The following is a 17,064-nucleotide window of genomic DNA, read 5'->3' on the forward strand; positions in this document are numbered from 1 at the left end:
CACAGGCGATTGGGGGGAGGCGCAAAATTGGCTTTAAAAAAGTCCATAAATATAAATATCGATTATTGCCTCATAAGAAATGGTTTTAAATAGAGGGTGAATTGAATGGGGGGAAGGGGGTGGGTTGGAGGACAGGCAGAAAGAAGAGCTAGTTTGTCCGTGGCTAGGGGGCGCAATCTGGACGCTTCTGCCAGAGGCGCAAGATCACCTAGCTACGGCTCTGCCCCACAATAGTGGGCTTAGCATCAGAAGTAATAATACTGATAGCTATTTAAGGACAGTTGCAGCCATCCATCTTTCTTTCACAACTTGCTTTATTTTTCTTTGCATCTGGTTCCATTTATGACTCATCCTTCCCAAACATCCATATGTTGCTGCAGAAGGACTTCAGCTTTACTTGCTTCATAGTGAGTTGTAGCATTGGCTGCCAGCCAAATAAATGTAATAAAACCACTCCCCCTCCCCCAATCCAAAATAAAAATGAAATCTCATTTGCAGTGAGAGTTAATTAGCAGTCTGTAAGCCATTTCAGCAACTTGTGTTGTGTTGTTGCCTGATATGCACCTTCCAACTCTGTTGTGGCATTTCATTAGCTACAATATGGAAAATTTGGTTGGCTGCACATTCCAAACCTTGGCTGCTAGAGTAAATTTTGGACAGTCACCCTGTGGGCTCTCGGTGTCACTTTTTGCATCACCTGTTCAGAGCACAGTGATGCTGATGAATCTTAACACTTTCAATATGGAGCTGACAACAGTGATTTTGCGGAAATAGGCAGCCTGTCAAGAAGCTTGCGTACAAAGGACTTGGCATGACATTAAAAACACTCAGAACACAAGTGACTAAAAACGTCATCACTACTGAAGTTTTAGAATCTGAAAGATCAGTGGGGGGGGGGGGAGAGTGGGGGAACATCATTTTCAAATTACTTTTTAAATGTGATGTTTTTCATTCCTATAGTTTAGCAAGACCTTGCTAGATATTGTGGATGGTATGTCTATAGTCAAAATCACTCCTAGCGTCATTTAAATAAAAAATATATATTATTTGGAGCATTTTTTAAAAAAATGAGCTTGGATGCCTTAAGAGTTTTCCTTCCCTTAGGAAAATATATGCAAATTTCACTTTCCATGAGGGAAGACTCTCAGCATCCCAACCTCTGCTACAAATTGATGTTCGAAGGGGAGAAGGGAAGATGGACTTCATCTCACCTCTGACACCCTACATGGTTTCAGATCTGGCATAATCCTGCCCATTCTTTATGATTTGCTGGGGAGGCACTATTTTGTATCTCATCCAGATCTGAGACTCATTTGCTAGAGACAGGTGGCTGGTAGAGAGGAGGCTCCCTGGAGATCCCTCTCCTTGACACATTTCTATCACCTCCTTCAGAGGTGGTTTCATTTCTTATTTATTCATTAAATTTGAATGCCGCCCTTCATCCGTAGATCTCAGCAGGGTTTGCAACATAAAAATACAGCATGAAAACACAAAATCCATGATAAAAACAAGAACAAAAAACACAAACCAATAAACCTCCCTCCTCCTACCATATCAAGATATCTTAAATGCATATCTTGATATGCATTTAATTTTTATCTCTTTTTTAGCAGGCACATCACATAGTGAAACTATGGAATTTGTAGCGATGGCCACCAACTTGGATGGCTTTAAAAGAGGGTTAGTCAAATTCACGGAGGAGTAGGCTACTGGGGGCTTCTACTCCTGTTCCTTATGTTCTGCCTTCACTGCTGGAGGCAGCAATGCTTCTGAACACCAGTTGCTGGAAACCACAGGAGGGGAGAGCGCTCTTGTGCGCGAATCCTGACTGGGTTTCTCACAGGCATCTAGTCTCCCACTGTGAGAACAGCATGCTGAACTAGATGGAGCGCTGGCCTTAACCAGCAGACTCTTCTCAGGTTCTGAATTTTATTTTATCTCTTGGTCACTTGAATCCTATTTAACTATTACTTTTATTTTTAGCTGCTTAGGCCTTTTCCTAAATGAAAAGGTGTGTTGAGAATGTACTAAAATAAACAAGACTTCTGCTGATGGGTGTTTTCTGAGAGATGTTTTCCTAGTTTGAGCAAGAGCCATTGAAACATCTTCCGCAGGAATGTGGGTGGTGGGAAATGGAGGCATGGAAAATCTCCTTCTCTCACCTCTCTGTGAATTACTCCAGGTCATAAATTCTCACTGGCAATTATTGAGTTGCTGGAATTTACCAGGTTACTCTTTCCAAGTTGAGATCACCACATGTCTTGTTAGTTGCATGTCCTGCTAGTTGTGACTAGAAATGAAGGGATCGGCACATAACCATACATACCTGCCCCATCACACCTGCTCCATGCCAGCCTCTGGGATTAAAGGAAACCTCTCCAAACAGGCAGGAGCAGAGTCTGGAGTTAAGTGGAGGTGGCAGAAAGAGCTGTTCTAACCGTGAATGCAAAGTAAAGGGACCCTGGAGACTGAGTAAAGGATTGCAAACAGCAAGAGTCTGGAAGCTTGAAAAAGAAGTTTGGTAGATACAGCAGGACTTATGGGAAATGGAAATTATGTTCAGCAGAAAAATGAGAAATTCCAGGACATATAATAGTATTTTCTCAATCTTTTTGTCGATTCCTGGCCAGATGTCTGTTTCTGACCATCTGCGGTGCTCCCAGCTATCACCCACCATTTTATTTGTACTGTTGTTAAAAATTTGATGCATATAAATAAAAAGAAAAACAACAAAAAGAGACAGCAATGAGAGAAATGCACAGAGATATTTGTGCTGTGTTAGAATTTAGTATGCAAATCCTCAGTTTGGAAGAGATTTGGGACAATGTTTCTGCAACCCTCCACTTGTGAAAACTTAATTGAACCCTTCGGGACAGTACTAGAAAAGCAAGAGTGTGTTTAGAAGTGTAACCACTTGCTTAGGGTAGGTATTCAGGTATATTTTATCTGGACACAGCATAACAGCTTATTCTACAGATATTTTCACTTAGTGAAATGCTGGATGGATGATATCATAAAGACTGCACCAGATGTTTCTCTGGGAATGCAGAAAAATATCAGAAAGGGCTAGAAATGTGTAGGCCTATCTTTCCTTCATGAGCGTTTGGAAGCCTGAATAGGTATTTTATTTATGAACCACTTTGAGAAAACACAATAGCAGGAAATCAGGATTATACCTCCCCTATAGACATAATGCACTAAGGCAAGCAGGAAAACTTTTCACTGAAACTTTTTACATATATTTACTTTTTAAAAGCATAAGCCTTATTTTTTTGTGTTACAGAATTGGATCATCCTTTTCGTTCATGTTTTATTTCTAGTTCAATGATGGATACTAAAGGCAAACACTTAAAAGTATCTGCATAGAGATGGATAGCTTGCTGGGATGTCTGAATTGGACCCCTATTTCCTCTCTCCCACAGCTCGTTTACATTTTTATGCACAGATCTCAAGTCCCTTGGATATGAATGGCCCTGTTTTAGGACTTGTCTGAAAGACAGGGAAGAATTCAGTTTGACAGTACAATATGCAAACTGGCGTTTGCAAGATGCAAAGCTGCTGCTTACACAGAAGGCTGCCTTACTGAGCCAGACCACTGGTCCATGTTTAGCCTTGTGTTCATCAACTGGTAGCAGCTCTGGAAAGTTTCAGACAGGATTCTTTCTCAGACATAACTGGAGATATCCAGAATTGTATGTGGCATCTTTTGCATGCAAAGCACGTGGTCCAATACTGAGCTACATTCCTTTCCCCAGGTTCTGGATTCTCTTACTTGAAAACAAGCTTTTCTGGAATATTCAACTCTACATAAATGAGTTCAAATTGCAACCATATAATGAAGCCTGGGGTGAGAGAGAAATGCAAAGATTATGTCACCTACCATTTCTAGGAATGATCCCAGATAACTACTGGGTCATGCCAAAGGGGTTGTCCCTGAAAAGTGATATGGATAAACCAATCCATATTAGCCTTTTTGTGTATATGTCTGTCCAGGAATGTGTTCTACATATTACTGAGCAAAAATGACCGGGGAGCTGCAACTATGTTGGAATTATTAATATTATTTATTAAATTTGTATACAGTCCTTCACCCGTAGATCTCAGGGCAGTTCACAGCAATCAGCTCAAACACATAGCAAACACAATTAGGAAGAATACCACATTCCTGTGCCTTAATTTAACCAAAGATATCCACATTTCATTGACATTTTACCAACAAATTAAAAGAAAATGAGCCTAGGGTAACAATGACACCCTGTGTCTCTTGTTAAAAGCTGATTTAGCCAAAGAGAGGTAGGTCGTCTTTTACCACCATAGAACACGGTATCTGCAGAGACTTAGCACTGCTAATTCCCGCCGCCCCCTACAATGGAATATAGAGGTAAGTGCATTGCTTATTTAACTCATTGCTGGGTTGTAACCCTGAAATATGTGCAGATTAGTAATTACAGATTTGTCAGGTTGTTTACAGACAACAAGCTGTTGCAGACTCATCTCTTTGGAAGATACTCAGGTCAAGAGGTTTAAACGTTTGAGTATGGGCAATGCTCAGATGATGATTTATGATGATTTTTTCCTTATTCAGAAGTGTGCAATAGATATAAAATATTTGGCAGAAACGTAGCAATAGGCAAGACAGCCAAAGCGTCAACGGCTTTTACTGTTATTTCATGCAAAACCAGGCCAGTTACATGCGTGCTCATGCCCAACAAAATGTCACATTATGCAACATGCCGTCCAATCCTATAAGTCTTTATTTGGAAGTAGACTCATTTCTATGGGGCTTATTCATACATATAGAAGGCATAGGATTGCAGCCTAAAAGAGCGACATTGCTAGCCTGGGAAAAAAATAATTAAAACACATGAAAACTAGACGCTAGGTATGTAATGTAACTGTATATTTATTTCTTTTTTTTAAAGAACACTCCTTAAATGTATTGCAATTCAATATACAAACTTTTTTCACAGAATTATAATCCACTAAATAGCACAGAAAAGACCCCAGAATTTTCTTGACTTGGGTGTATGCATGGATATTGGGGAGGGGCAGGGTGAAGGGAGCGGCCTCCATTATGCCTTCCAAACAAATAAGCAATGGTTCTTTCCCGTCTCCTCCTGAAACCACTGCATGCTATAAATGCCCTAAATCTCGAAGGAGAGAATTCATTTTCTCCGCTGACCTTTTCCCTTAGATAAGACATATGGGGATGGTAATTTTTATTCTGGTGAGAAAAATGCCTACCGGTTGTCTTGGTTGTCCAGAAATGGCTGTAAAGCCTTCGTCTAATATTCCCTCCCCTAACCCACCCTAAAGTCCCCACATACGAATGAGATAACTTGGCAATATGACTAGGCTCCTTGGCTATCAACTAGTATGGAGGCTCCCCAGGTCATTTCCATGGCTCCACCTGCTGCATGCAGTGCCCAGCACTGACGACCACAACTACCGGCCCCGCCGATAACAGAGATCTATACAGTCAGACATGCTTTCTCACCTGAGCTGGAAGCCTGATTCCGCTATAGTCAAAGCCAAGGGAGCCAGAGTTCCATTCTTCTTCTTCTCTTTTTTAAAGACACTTTAATAAAGATATGTGGTGCCCTATCACCTGATCCTGCTTCCGTTCAAGTCAAATTCACAACTTCCGCTGACTTCACTTGGAGCAGGGTGAGGTCTCTAAGTGTCCAAACAATCTACATGAAATTGCACCGCTTTTTTTTCCTTTTGCTTTTTTTAATTCGCACATATTTACATGGGGTGGAATGTTTTCCCATTTTCTTTTAAAGGAGCATATAGAGCAACATGTTCACATAAGACCAAATACTTTTAATATATTTATAACTGTTTTATAAAGCTTTGAAAAAACTCACAATAGCACATGGTTTTACTTTAATGCTTTACGGTACTATCTTTTTAAAACCACAATCAGCACTTTTAAGTTATAGTCGATCCAGCAAACAAGAGACAAAAAATTACAAGAGTTAAGAATGGACTGATACATCCTTTTATCTTATTTTTGTTTTAAACTAATGCATAAGTGCAGAATAAGATACTCTAGTTTAAATATCTTGTTTACAATATACATTTTTTTTGTTCTAATAATGCAACAGTAAATCCCATGCTTCACATAGAAAAGCAATCCGCAACATTAAGAAAAAATGTACAATTTATGAAACAAAGTAAATAAATATTAGTATTACAGAATCAGAGCTGTACATAAAAGCTGTTCAGTTTTAATCATATAAAAATATTTTAGTGCAACCTCACATATATATTGATGCTTTTTTTGTTTTTTGCTTTACATCGTTTAGGTCAAAGTGTCCAAAAAAGGAAAGAAATTACATTTATTACAAAGCAGATACACAAATTCTAAAATATGTACAAATTACCGCTAAAAAAATGCTTATAAGAATATAAGCAAAAGTAAAGAAAAGGCACAAACATCTGTACAGGTTAAAAGTACCAGACCCAATAAGAACTTTGAAATTTCGTTTTGGTCAGGCTCATGATGACTCGTAGTTTTACTCAATTCTTTTGATATAACAAAAGTATATATAATAGCAAACTACTGTAACTTAGAACCGGCATGCTATAAAGATGAATACTTCCTTCTATCACTAGGGGCGGGGAGTCGGGGGTCGGAGTAAACACATGTATTAAAGTCTTCACACATTTTCGGATCGCTGTGGGTTGCTTTTTTCGGAGGGTGGTTCTCTTCTTTCCGGTGTGCTTGATGGGGAATCTTGCTTACTAAGATAGCCTAACTGTCTGACATCCGCACTGCTTTTGCTGTAAAAGGTGGAATGAGATAACGCAGTCTGTGATGTACCAAAAAGGTCCTTTTCACCACTGTGCAAGTCAGGGGAGGTGGCTGAGGCACAGATCTGGCCTGGCTCGGAGCCACTAAAGTGTTTAATGCTAAAATGTGCACTTTCCGAGGGTTTCTGCGGAGGCTCAGAATCCCTCTGCGACTGCTCTGTCCCGTGTAGGCCTTCCTCGGCTGCGATTCGGAGAGAAGCTATGGCTTTTGTACAAGTCTGTATGTTTTCCTCCTGCTCCCTCTCGACGACGCCGTCTTCCGAAGTGCTTTGTTGCAGCAGCAGCAGCTGAGAAGGCGATGCGGCGCCTTGAGCGGCGGTGTGCAGAGCGTGAGGGCAGGTGCGCTTCTCGTGGTGCTTCAAAACAATGCACGATTCTTGAGCGATGGTTTCCGAAGCTGCCCTCTTCTTTTCACCAGAGCCCTCTTTGGGGAGGGACAAGATGGACGGAGGGTGTAAACCTGAAAGGGCTGCAGGTACCGAATGGACTATTTGGATGCCGCCAATGGGCATCATTGGGATGGGGGCGCGAAGCTGCTGCTGAGAGTGTAGTGGGAGGTGGCTGAAGACATAGTCAGTAGGACCCTCAGGGAACAGGCTAGATCCATGATGCTCCAGAAGTCCCTTTTCCCCAGAAATATTGAAATAAGGTCCCTGGAACAATCCTGGTCTTGAACTCTGCGAGCAGAGAAAGATATTCACAATTAGCAGCAGCTATCGCAAGACTAGCAAATCTATTCTACAATGCTACCTCTGGTTCAGCATAATGTGTCATCAAAGAACAAGAGGTAACATGCAAGAGACATTGTGGCTACAAAACCTTGCCTCTCTGCCATCTAGAGCAAATTGCCACGACTATAAGATGCTCTGCAGAGCAAATACTGTCACCCATGCCCTCTTTATACATTTTAAATTCACCTTCCGACATATCACACACAAAGGCTCGGCTTATAAACAAATGTCAATAGCTCAGACCCATGTGAAAGCAATGTTGATAGATCTGCAGGAACACAGACATCTCCGCTATTCTTTGTTTTCCTCTATTTGTCAGTTCTTATAATGTAATATTGAGAAGGAGGAGGAAAACAGTTGAGGCCTAAATAGTTGACTGGTTAATTAGCAGTGTTTCCCAAACTTTTTTGGGCAACGGCACACCTGTTTACTGAAAAAAAATCTCGCGGCACACCACCATTAAAGCCCTGCCCCGTGACGTCAGCGTGCAGCGTCACGCCGGGAGGGACGCACGAAAGTGAAAGTTTTTCCCCTCCCCCCTCAGTCCCTCGCTCGGAATTCAGCTCGTTTGGGGCATCGCTCCGGCTGCTCCCTCTCCCGCCGCGCAGGAGCGATGCCTCTCTCTGGCTCTCCCTCCGCGCAGGCTGAGGGAGGGAGGGAGGTGCGCGTGTGACCCGTCTCTGCTGGGAGACCAAACCCAGCGAGGCAGAGTCGCGCGGAGGCGCCCAGGCAGCGCTGCCGGCTGCGAGGAGGAGCACCAGGCAGCAGCAGGAGGAGCGGCCTCTCCTCGCCGCCGCCGCCCCGCCTCTCGCCGCCCGACTCGCCCGCCTCCCTCCAGGCATCTTGCGGCACACGAGGCAACGTCTCACGGCACACGCGTGTGCCGCGGAACACCGGTTGGGAAACACTGAATTAGAGGCAATGCGCCCCTTTCCTTTATGTGACAGTAACAATGGTGACTGGTTTTCAGTTGTTGCCTTCTTCCTCCCCCCTAAGATAACTGAAAGCAATAATATTTTGGTCTGTGGAAGTGCTCAAATGCATCAGGAAGCCCATTCAACGGTTCAAAAATTGCTACTCTTGTGCGTCCAAATTCAATTCTTTGCATCCACAGGGAATAATCCTAATTGTGGAGAACAAAACAGACAGATGATAGAAGGGCAGCTGTACTAGCTTGTTCTAGGAAGGATCTTGAGAGTTTATCTCCTGGTTTGCCCTTCCTGGGACCCTTTCCTGAGAAGCAGTGGGTGAGGAAGTTATTCTCAATCAGCCATGGCCAACCTGCTGTCCTCCAGGCTGCAGGTTTGATCTCCGTAAGGGAAAGCTACATATTCCTGCATTACTGGGGGTTGGAGATGATCCTAAGGGCCCCTTCCAACTCTATGTTTCTAGAGTTCAGATCCAATGATGTTTTGGACTACAACTCATCTTCAATGTTCTTTCCAAACAAAAGCCAGCAAGTCAAGGCACACTGAACCTTCATTTGCCTATATACATGGATGTTTTTTCTGGTATTTGCCGATGGAAAGAACAATAAGGTCTAGAGTCATTTTAACATGGGACATGGGGGAAGGTTTTTTTGGGGGGAACTATTCAGCTCCCAACAATTGCAACAGGACTACTAGGATGCTGTTGAGGGGACCCCTGTTGATCCTTCTATTAGTTGTCTGTGCCACATGGTTTTCGGCACTTACTGTGGCCTGCCAGTGACTCTTCCATAAGGTTCTGTTGTACAAATCACTGCCCCTTTCATCCATTGTACTTCTGACTAGAATAAATAACACAACTATGCTTTATGCTTTGCTTATGCCAACCACTCATAGTTACAGAACACTATCAGATAAATGAAGTTCACATTTTGGATTACCATGTTCTTTTCAACTCACCGACTGTCCCAATGGAACGGACTCCGACTGCAAATACTGGCCCATGGGCAACGTTGGGTTATGGTACAACCCTCTTCGGGGTGATGCTGCTCTAACTGAGGCCATATACCTTCTCTCTCTTCGTGGAGACAGATCTCTTCGGGATGATACATCTTTCCCAGGTGACATGGGTCTCCTTGGTGATAGATGGCGTCTTGGTGACACATCTCTCCGTGGTGATAACTCTCTCCTCAGTACAGCTTCCTTCCTTGGTGATACGTGTCTGATGGGTGAAATCTCTCTCCTTGGTGATAAATGCCTTCTAGGTGACAAATCTCCTTTGGGCATCAAATACCTCTTTGGTGAATTATCTCTGTACGGTGAAGAATCATACCCAGGTGAGGACTGTCTGCTGGAAGATGAAAAGTCTCTAGGAGAGTTGGACTCCAAAGAAACAATGTAGTCTTCATCCATGCAGCAAGGTATGTCAAGTCTATCTTTGTCCGGTTCTGAATCTGTACTTTTGTTCTGGAAAAACCTCTGATATTCTGTCATCTGTGAATCATCACAAGTGTCACTTTGTGTGAGGAGCTGAGTAACCTGAATGCTTGGTAAAGTGACAAGATAACTTATCAAGGATGAATGTCCCACTGAACTGTCAGGAGAACCACCATAGGATGCTGTAGCAGCATTCACAGATGAGGAGAACCTTGGGGGTTGGGGGCTAGTGCTTCGGGATCTTGTTTTGGGTGTTGAATCTCCAAGGGTGTCATCAAAATCATCCTCGTCTTCATCATCGTCATCATTGTCCTCTCCATCATCTCCATCCGATTCCTCAGCATCAGAGAACTGGTGCTCTGTTGACGAACCAGCCATGCTGCTCTTCTTGACTTCGTGTTGTGTGTCATCCATATTTTCTGAAACAATTGTGACAAGTCAAAAGAGCATAAGTCAGAGACATACTTCCAGACTTGACCATACAGCTTTCCCACACACAAAGCAGCTGTCACAATCAAGCACTAAAATACCATTGTTTTCTATGGCTCTCTAAAACTTCTGCAGGGTAGGATGAGAACCCAAGTCACATGGTGACTGGTTGGGGTTTGACAAAATAGCACTTACAGGGTCTTGAAAGGCTACACACCTGGGAGTAACTCTCAGTGAACTCAGTGGGACTTACTTCCAAGTAGACATGTTTAGGATTGCACAGTTAGACAATCTGAGCTTGGCATCTCAAGTCTTTACCTATTAAAGATTTACTCTGTAAGCATGAGGCCTAAATTAAGATTTCCCCTCCCAACAGAATTAGGAACTAGGATTCTCAAGTGCCCAAGGATGTATCAAACTGACAGGAGTATAATCTGGATTCCGCAGTTTGCAGAAAAATTCTGCCCATTATCACCTTGTACATACAGCTTGGACAGGTCTCATATAGCTTGCGAGGTACAGAATGTTTTCACACTAATTGGGAATGTGTTTGCATGTCAACCTTTAAGAATACTCTGCGTGCTACGACCAACGTTTACACTCCATTTGGGATGGGGAGGGGGCAGGGAAGCCATTTTCAGAATCAATGAAATCCTACACTCTGTAAGTCTCAGACAAAAATGTCAAAATAGTTTCGATGCTTTGTGTTGACATGAGAAAATTGGGGGGGGGGGTTCTTAACACATCCTCTCTTGTCAGCAAGTGATAAAATGTGATGCATGATTTGCATACTGCAAAGACCACAGCAAGTCACTGAACTCATTGTGACATACCTGCTTCTTCTGTTTCAGCATCATCCACCGATGTCATAGATACCCCCAGCTCCAGGCATTTTTTCATGTGTGCTTTAGATTTCATATGTTTTGTCAGATTTCCTGTGGAAAGATGACACTAATTAGATGGCACTGGGGATGGGGAAACTTGTTGGCGTTATGCAGTCCTCCTGCCCCCCCCCCAACTAGACAGAGAACAAATAAACTGGACAGGCAGATGGAACATATCCACTCAATTTGAACGCTATTGTAGCAAGAGTAATTGCATATAGGGTATCTGCATGTATATTCTTAGGTGCTGGTATCCTTAGTCCTGGTGCTCAGGAATGTTTAGCCTATCTTCTTTTTATACTGTGCTGCTCAGACAACCCTATTATTATTAATAATAATATTTTGATCGTGTTTAGCATCATCCTTACAATCCGTTGGTGATTAGCCAATGCAAATATGCTGAGAAAGGATTGCCACTCAGTTGTTTGCATCGGATACTAATACAAGGCCCCAAAACAGGGCCTTTAAAAGACAAGGCACCAAGGGACAATCTAGGAATGATTTAAGACCAGACTGGGGTGAATTCTGATGCTGCCTTTCCACGTGCAGAGTGGCTTTTAATTCTGCAAAGGTAATATAAGAGAAGGGAAGGTGATTTTTGTCCCTCTTTCCCCTGCAGATCCCCCTCAACTTCTGAAAATTAGTTTCCAGATGGTTGTGTGACTTTCCAGAATAATGTGGCAGAAGGTGACACAGTGGGCTGCAGAAGTTTCTAAGATGGTTACTTCCCTTTCAGTTGTGTTAGGGGATACCTCTGCTGAATCAAAGCCACTCTGCAAGCAGAACAGCAGCACTGATTTTCAGCCTCTATCTTCTAGCTGCAGTGGCTGAAATACAATTCAGGAAGAGACTTGAGGAGTCTCTTATGATCACACAAGCTTTTGTGGACAAAAGTGGGCTTCATCACACACTTCACTTCTACAGACTCACAAAACCTTACACAATAATGACTCAATACGCTTGGAGGTGCCACAAGAGCCTGTCGCCGTTTCTGCCGCAACAGACTAGCTCAGCCACCTCTTTGCAATTTGTCACTGAAATATAATCCATAACCATATTTGCCTGAGAATTTGAGTGCACAAAGAATTATATTAGGGTTTTTTTTCAGCCTCCCCTTGGTTCTTCGTTGTCATGGGTAACGCCTCAAAAATGTACAGCCAGAATTTAGGTAGCATTTAGAGTTTTAGCGCGCTATTCATTTTTGTTTGTTTATTTTGCAATCTACCCAGAGTAGATGCAAGATAGAGAGCATTTATTTATTTGGAGCTGTGAGGCCTATGTTGGAAAGTTAGGGCATAAGTACAATTAATTTAATAAAATGAATGATGGAAGCCATGTCTTGGTCAGCCCCAGCTGCGGCAGTGTTAAAGAAATTATTGGCTGCTGCAGCTACTGTCTCCATCAAGAAACACAGCAGCCTCCCAAACACACGTGTACTTCTGAAGGGCAATGTTCCTGACTGCAAACTATCCACAATCTTTGAATCGTAAGGTGGTTATGAGAGTTGGAGCCCAGAGACATCTACCAGGGCCACCAAAGCAGCTACTGTCATATTATGGCTGCAAAACCAGCAAGGACCTGCATCTTTCATGAAATACGTGCACACACACTAGAACATCGCCATGGCCAAGAGGTACATCAGAAGCAGGGTTTGGCCAAGATTTAGGGAATGTAAACAATAAAAGAAAATGCCAGTGAAATATCCCTTTAGGATTTGGTTCCATGGGAAATTCTGCACCAAGGAGTACTGCTATATGTAATGCCTCAGGCTGACAAATGGAAGTTTCTCTACCACCACCCCCTCTCTTGAGCTGGTAAGTACATGTGAACACAAGCTATCAGATCTCAATCCATAATTAATACCACTGTGGATGGAGTGGCCCACCTGGAGTCTGTGGATTTCTGCATTATTTATCAATGTGAAACTGACCCACCATAAACGCAGATCAGGAATTCTCTGCCCTGCAGCTAATGTTCTGCTTCTGCAATGTGCCACTGCAAATGTACAATCCCCTAATGTAATTAATACTTGCACCATAACATTTGGAGCACAAAAGTAACGTTTGCCAAGGCAGTTTTTTTTAAATTTTATGCCACTACATTTCCTTTGCAGACAGATGGGCTGGGCAGAAGCCCATATTTCTTAATTAAGTTATACAGAGTGGCTCTCCGTCTCACATAAATCCTTGAATCACTTAGATAAAGAGGGGAAAGTTGCATTTCAAGAGGTCTCGTTTTCATAAATAAAACCACCTTGCTTTAAGAAAACCACCTTTGCATTTGGAAAGATGGTTGGCAGACAGCCAAGAAGAGACCACCCCACCCCCACCGCCCCAGAGTAAGAACGACTAAGTACCTTTTGTTTTGAAGGCAAAATTGCACAACTTGCATATATAAGGCCGTACGTCTGTATGAGTTCGGATATGTTTTTTAAGCATGCTTGGCTTCTTGCAGCGAATCCCACATTCTTCACAAATGTACTTTCCACGCCCTCGTCCTCTAACATATACATAATCCTCGTTGGATTTATACCTGTTGGAAGAAAGGCAATTTCAAAATGGGGCTTTTAAGCATCCACATACACAGCCAGTACCTTACAGCAGCATCTTTAGTTTTAGGTCACATTCTGTGGCCACTACACATGGCTCTACTAAAAAAATCAACAAGGTTTCTAAGCACTGAGCATTTGCAAGATTGGGAACCAAACTGCTACTCTCATGAAGCCTGGCACCCAAGCCCTCTGAAGAATGCACTCTCTGTAGGGCTATCCTTCGGCTTGGCCTGGAAGCTCCAGCTGGTGTAGTACATGGTGGCTGGGCTGCTGATGGGAGCATGTGGCTGACAGCATACAGTGGCGTAGCGTGGGTTGTCAGCACCCGGGGCAAGGCAAGTAATTTGCGCCCCCTAACCCGTGGATTTGCGCCCCCTAACCCTAACCCCCAGATGTTGCGCCCGGTGCGGCCGGCCCCCCCTGCACCCCCCACGCTACGCCACTGACAGCATATGACACATCTGCTAAAACCTTTGCACAGGCTACCCATAACCTACCAGACCAGAGTCAAGGTTTTTGTGTTGCTATAAAAAGCCCTGGAAAACATGGGTCTAGGGTCCATTAAGGACCACCTGAGCCCTTGTATCTCAGTTTGATCACTGAGATCATCAGGGTGAGTTCTGTTATGAAGGCCTGAGTGGCATTCACTAGAAGTGGGGCATTTAGTGCCCCCAGGCCCATGCAGTGGAACACTCTTCCAGCATCCTTACTTTTGACTTTTAGGCATCTCTTGAAGACCTTTTTATGCTGCTGGGCCTGTGCAGTTGTATAAATTGATTTAGCCCACCACTTTTATTATCACGTGTATTTTTATGGTGTTTTACGTTTTATAGTTGTGCCTTACCCGGGTATTTTATGAGGGGGCAGTACAGAAATAACCAAGAGCTTTCAAGACATTCACCAAAAGGGAGAATCTGATCTGACTCCTAAGTCAGGTGCTAGAATCTTAATTTTTTTTTTTTTATCTTCATGATACATATGTTATTTTTATTGTTGTACTAGCTAAGACCCCATCAGTATGATACTCTGAATTTTCCTTCTCCCATAAAATGTCACAGACTAACCTCCTTACTCTTAAAAAAACAACTCTACGTCTCTCCTATTTGCCTGAGCCGATTCTTCTGGATGACACCGGATGATCTGCAGAATTCAGAACAGTGTCAACTTAACTTACTAAATTAAATTAGTGAATTTCCTGAAAGATGGCTTCTGAAATCCTCTTGGCATTTGGAGCTGCAGGTCATGGAAAGCAAATTTTGCTATTCAAATGTCTTCATTTGAATCATGCTACCTATCAGTGGCTAATGCTGTTTGAATGATGATAACAAGACAGCTTGCCTCAACCAGGCACACTAAGCGAGCTTGTAAAAGAATAAGCTCATTGCTGATATAGAAGTTTCCAGAAGATAAGTGAATTTCAAACCATAGTTTCAGAAGCTGCCTCCATTTTTAAGATTAACCATTTCAGTATTACATCCAAACCCTAAACTGTGGTTAATCTAAAACAGAAGCGGAATCTGCTCATGGCCGTGCTGGAGAGACGAGAAAAGAGGTAGCCTATGAGTCCAAGGCCTTCTGCTGCTTGTTCTTAATATGCTAAGCCATGTGAATCCTTCCATTTTAGTAAACCACAGTTAAGACTAACTAGTTTCCTGGGTTTGGATGGTACAGCAAGCTGTAGCTAGTTTTTTTAAAAATAGGAGAGATATATGGATGCTTCAAAACTCCTCCTCATGGTTGTATTGGATGGGAAGGACAGAGCTGAGAGCTGTTCTCATACATCTGAACTAGTTCAATATGCTTTATTTTAAAATATTTTTGAAGAACAAGGGGGAGAGTTAGTATTAAAATTTACTTGGGCAATAATGGAGCAAAGACTTTTGTCTACAAGTTATCCTTTGAAATTGTATAAGGGAGTGTTTAAATAAGACACAGGAGGAGCTGGTGGGAAATGTGTTGACTGCAGTTAAAATTGTAGCAGCAGGAACTGGAGAAATAATAGGAAGTTGTCTGTTGAGGAATGTCTTGGAAAATACCAAATACCAAAAAGCAAGCTGACTGCTAGTGTACATATATGACTGGGAAGGGCAAATGTTGATGCTTAATTTAAAGCAATGCATCGTTTAATGTTTACTGGAATCAGAGTCAATCTATAGAGGAAATACATTAATGGATCTTGTCAACAGTTTAATGAATAGTACATATCAAGGGAAATCATAGGAGTTATTTGTTTATTAGCATGTGACCCTGCTCTTTTACCTAAAGGGCATTCAGAATGCATTTAGTTCCATCTTCTTTGTTATATTCTGTATGGTTGCTTTAACTCACTGGTAGCATGCATTTTTGCATTGTTTTGCCATACAAATGTTTTATTGTAAGACCACTGTCTACCTAAACCCTTATTTATAAAGGCAGAAAGTAACTTACAAATGGCATATTTCAAAATTACAAAAGAATAGCTGGGATACAAACAACCTCTAGATTTCCCCCCATAAGTCCAATCTAAAGAATTTTTGATTCCTTTTCATGACAGGGCAATTTCTCCCATCCTGTCAATGCCTGATAGTAGTTTCAAAAGTCAAATGTGGTTGATGGCTCAACTATTTAAAGAAGAAGAAGAAGGAAAAATACAAGAATTCCAGCGGATTTTTAATTTCTCGCCTTTACTCGCTTAAGTCATGGTGCAATATCCCAGATTTTCAGCAGTTGTCCATCCAGGTAATGATGAGATCCAGACCTGTTTTACCTCAGTTCACTTGCCCCATCACATGGACTCAAGACCATGATATTGGACCTAGCACAAGCTGCTTGTATGAACCCTAAAAATCTGTTCTAAAAAATAACAGAACACACATGATATTTCCAAATGTATGTTCTTACCCTCCTTCAAAAATCTTAATTCGCATTGGCTCAGTTTGTTTGGATACGATATCTTTATCACCATGGCTGTCTCCTTTAATTCTTTCCTTGATAACATTCCCCGCTACTTTCTTTTCAAACTTGCTGCCATATAGGAAGAACGGCTCCTGTTTCATCTGTGAAATGGAAAAACAACAACACAGAGTCACTAATTGTTGTTAATGCTTGAAACTCGGAATCAATGCCACAAACGTAAACAGAGTAACTGCATTGTGTCATATTACTGTAAATGCTTTAGGACATACTTAGACCTTACATCATGCTCAGACTCAGAAAAGCCAATTAATCTGGCCCTTTGACTTTGTCAAGGAATAAACAAGATAGGCAAGAGGCAGCAGAGGAAAGTTTTTGAAGTGCCCAGGGATGCT

The 17,064-nt window shown here is 42.3% G+C and overlaps 1 protein-coding gene across 5 annotated transcripts in view; it reads right to left on the reverse strand.

Moving 5' to 3' along the window:
• Positions 1–4,885: 4,885 nt before the first annotated feature.
• Positions 4,886–17,064, reverse strand: part of HIVEP2 (HIVEP zinc finger 2) — a 136,375-nt gene continuing 124,196 nt past the window's right edge. For all 5 annotated transcript variants that reach the window (XM_081186262.1, XM_081186265.1, XM_081186261.1 and 2 more), the window contains 5 exons: positions 16,658–16,812; positions 13,583–13,758; positions 11,176–11,277; positions 9,437–10,332; positions 4,886–7,496 (listed from right to left, as the gene is read on the reverse strand). In XM_081186262.1, coding sequence (XP_081042388.1) covers positions 6,666–7,496; positions 9,437–10,332; positions 11,176–11,277; positions 13,583–13,758; positions 16,658–16,812 — 2,160 coding nt within the window. In that variant the 3' untranslated portion in view covers positions 4,886–6,665. The remainder of the gene's footprint in view (positions 7,497–9,436; positions 10,333–11,175; positions 11,278–13,582; positions 13,759–16,657; positions 16,813–17,064) is intronic.

Source organism: Podarcis bocagei, assembly GCF_964188305.1.
Source record: "Podarcis bocagei genome assembly, chromosome: 3".
Taxonomy (NCBI): Eukaryota; Metazoa; Chordata; class Lepidosauria; order Squamata; family Lacertidae; genus Podarcis; species Podarcis bocagei.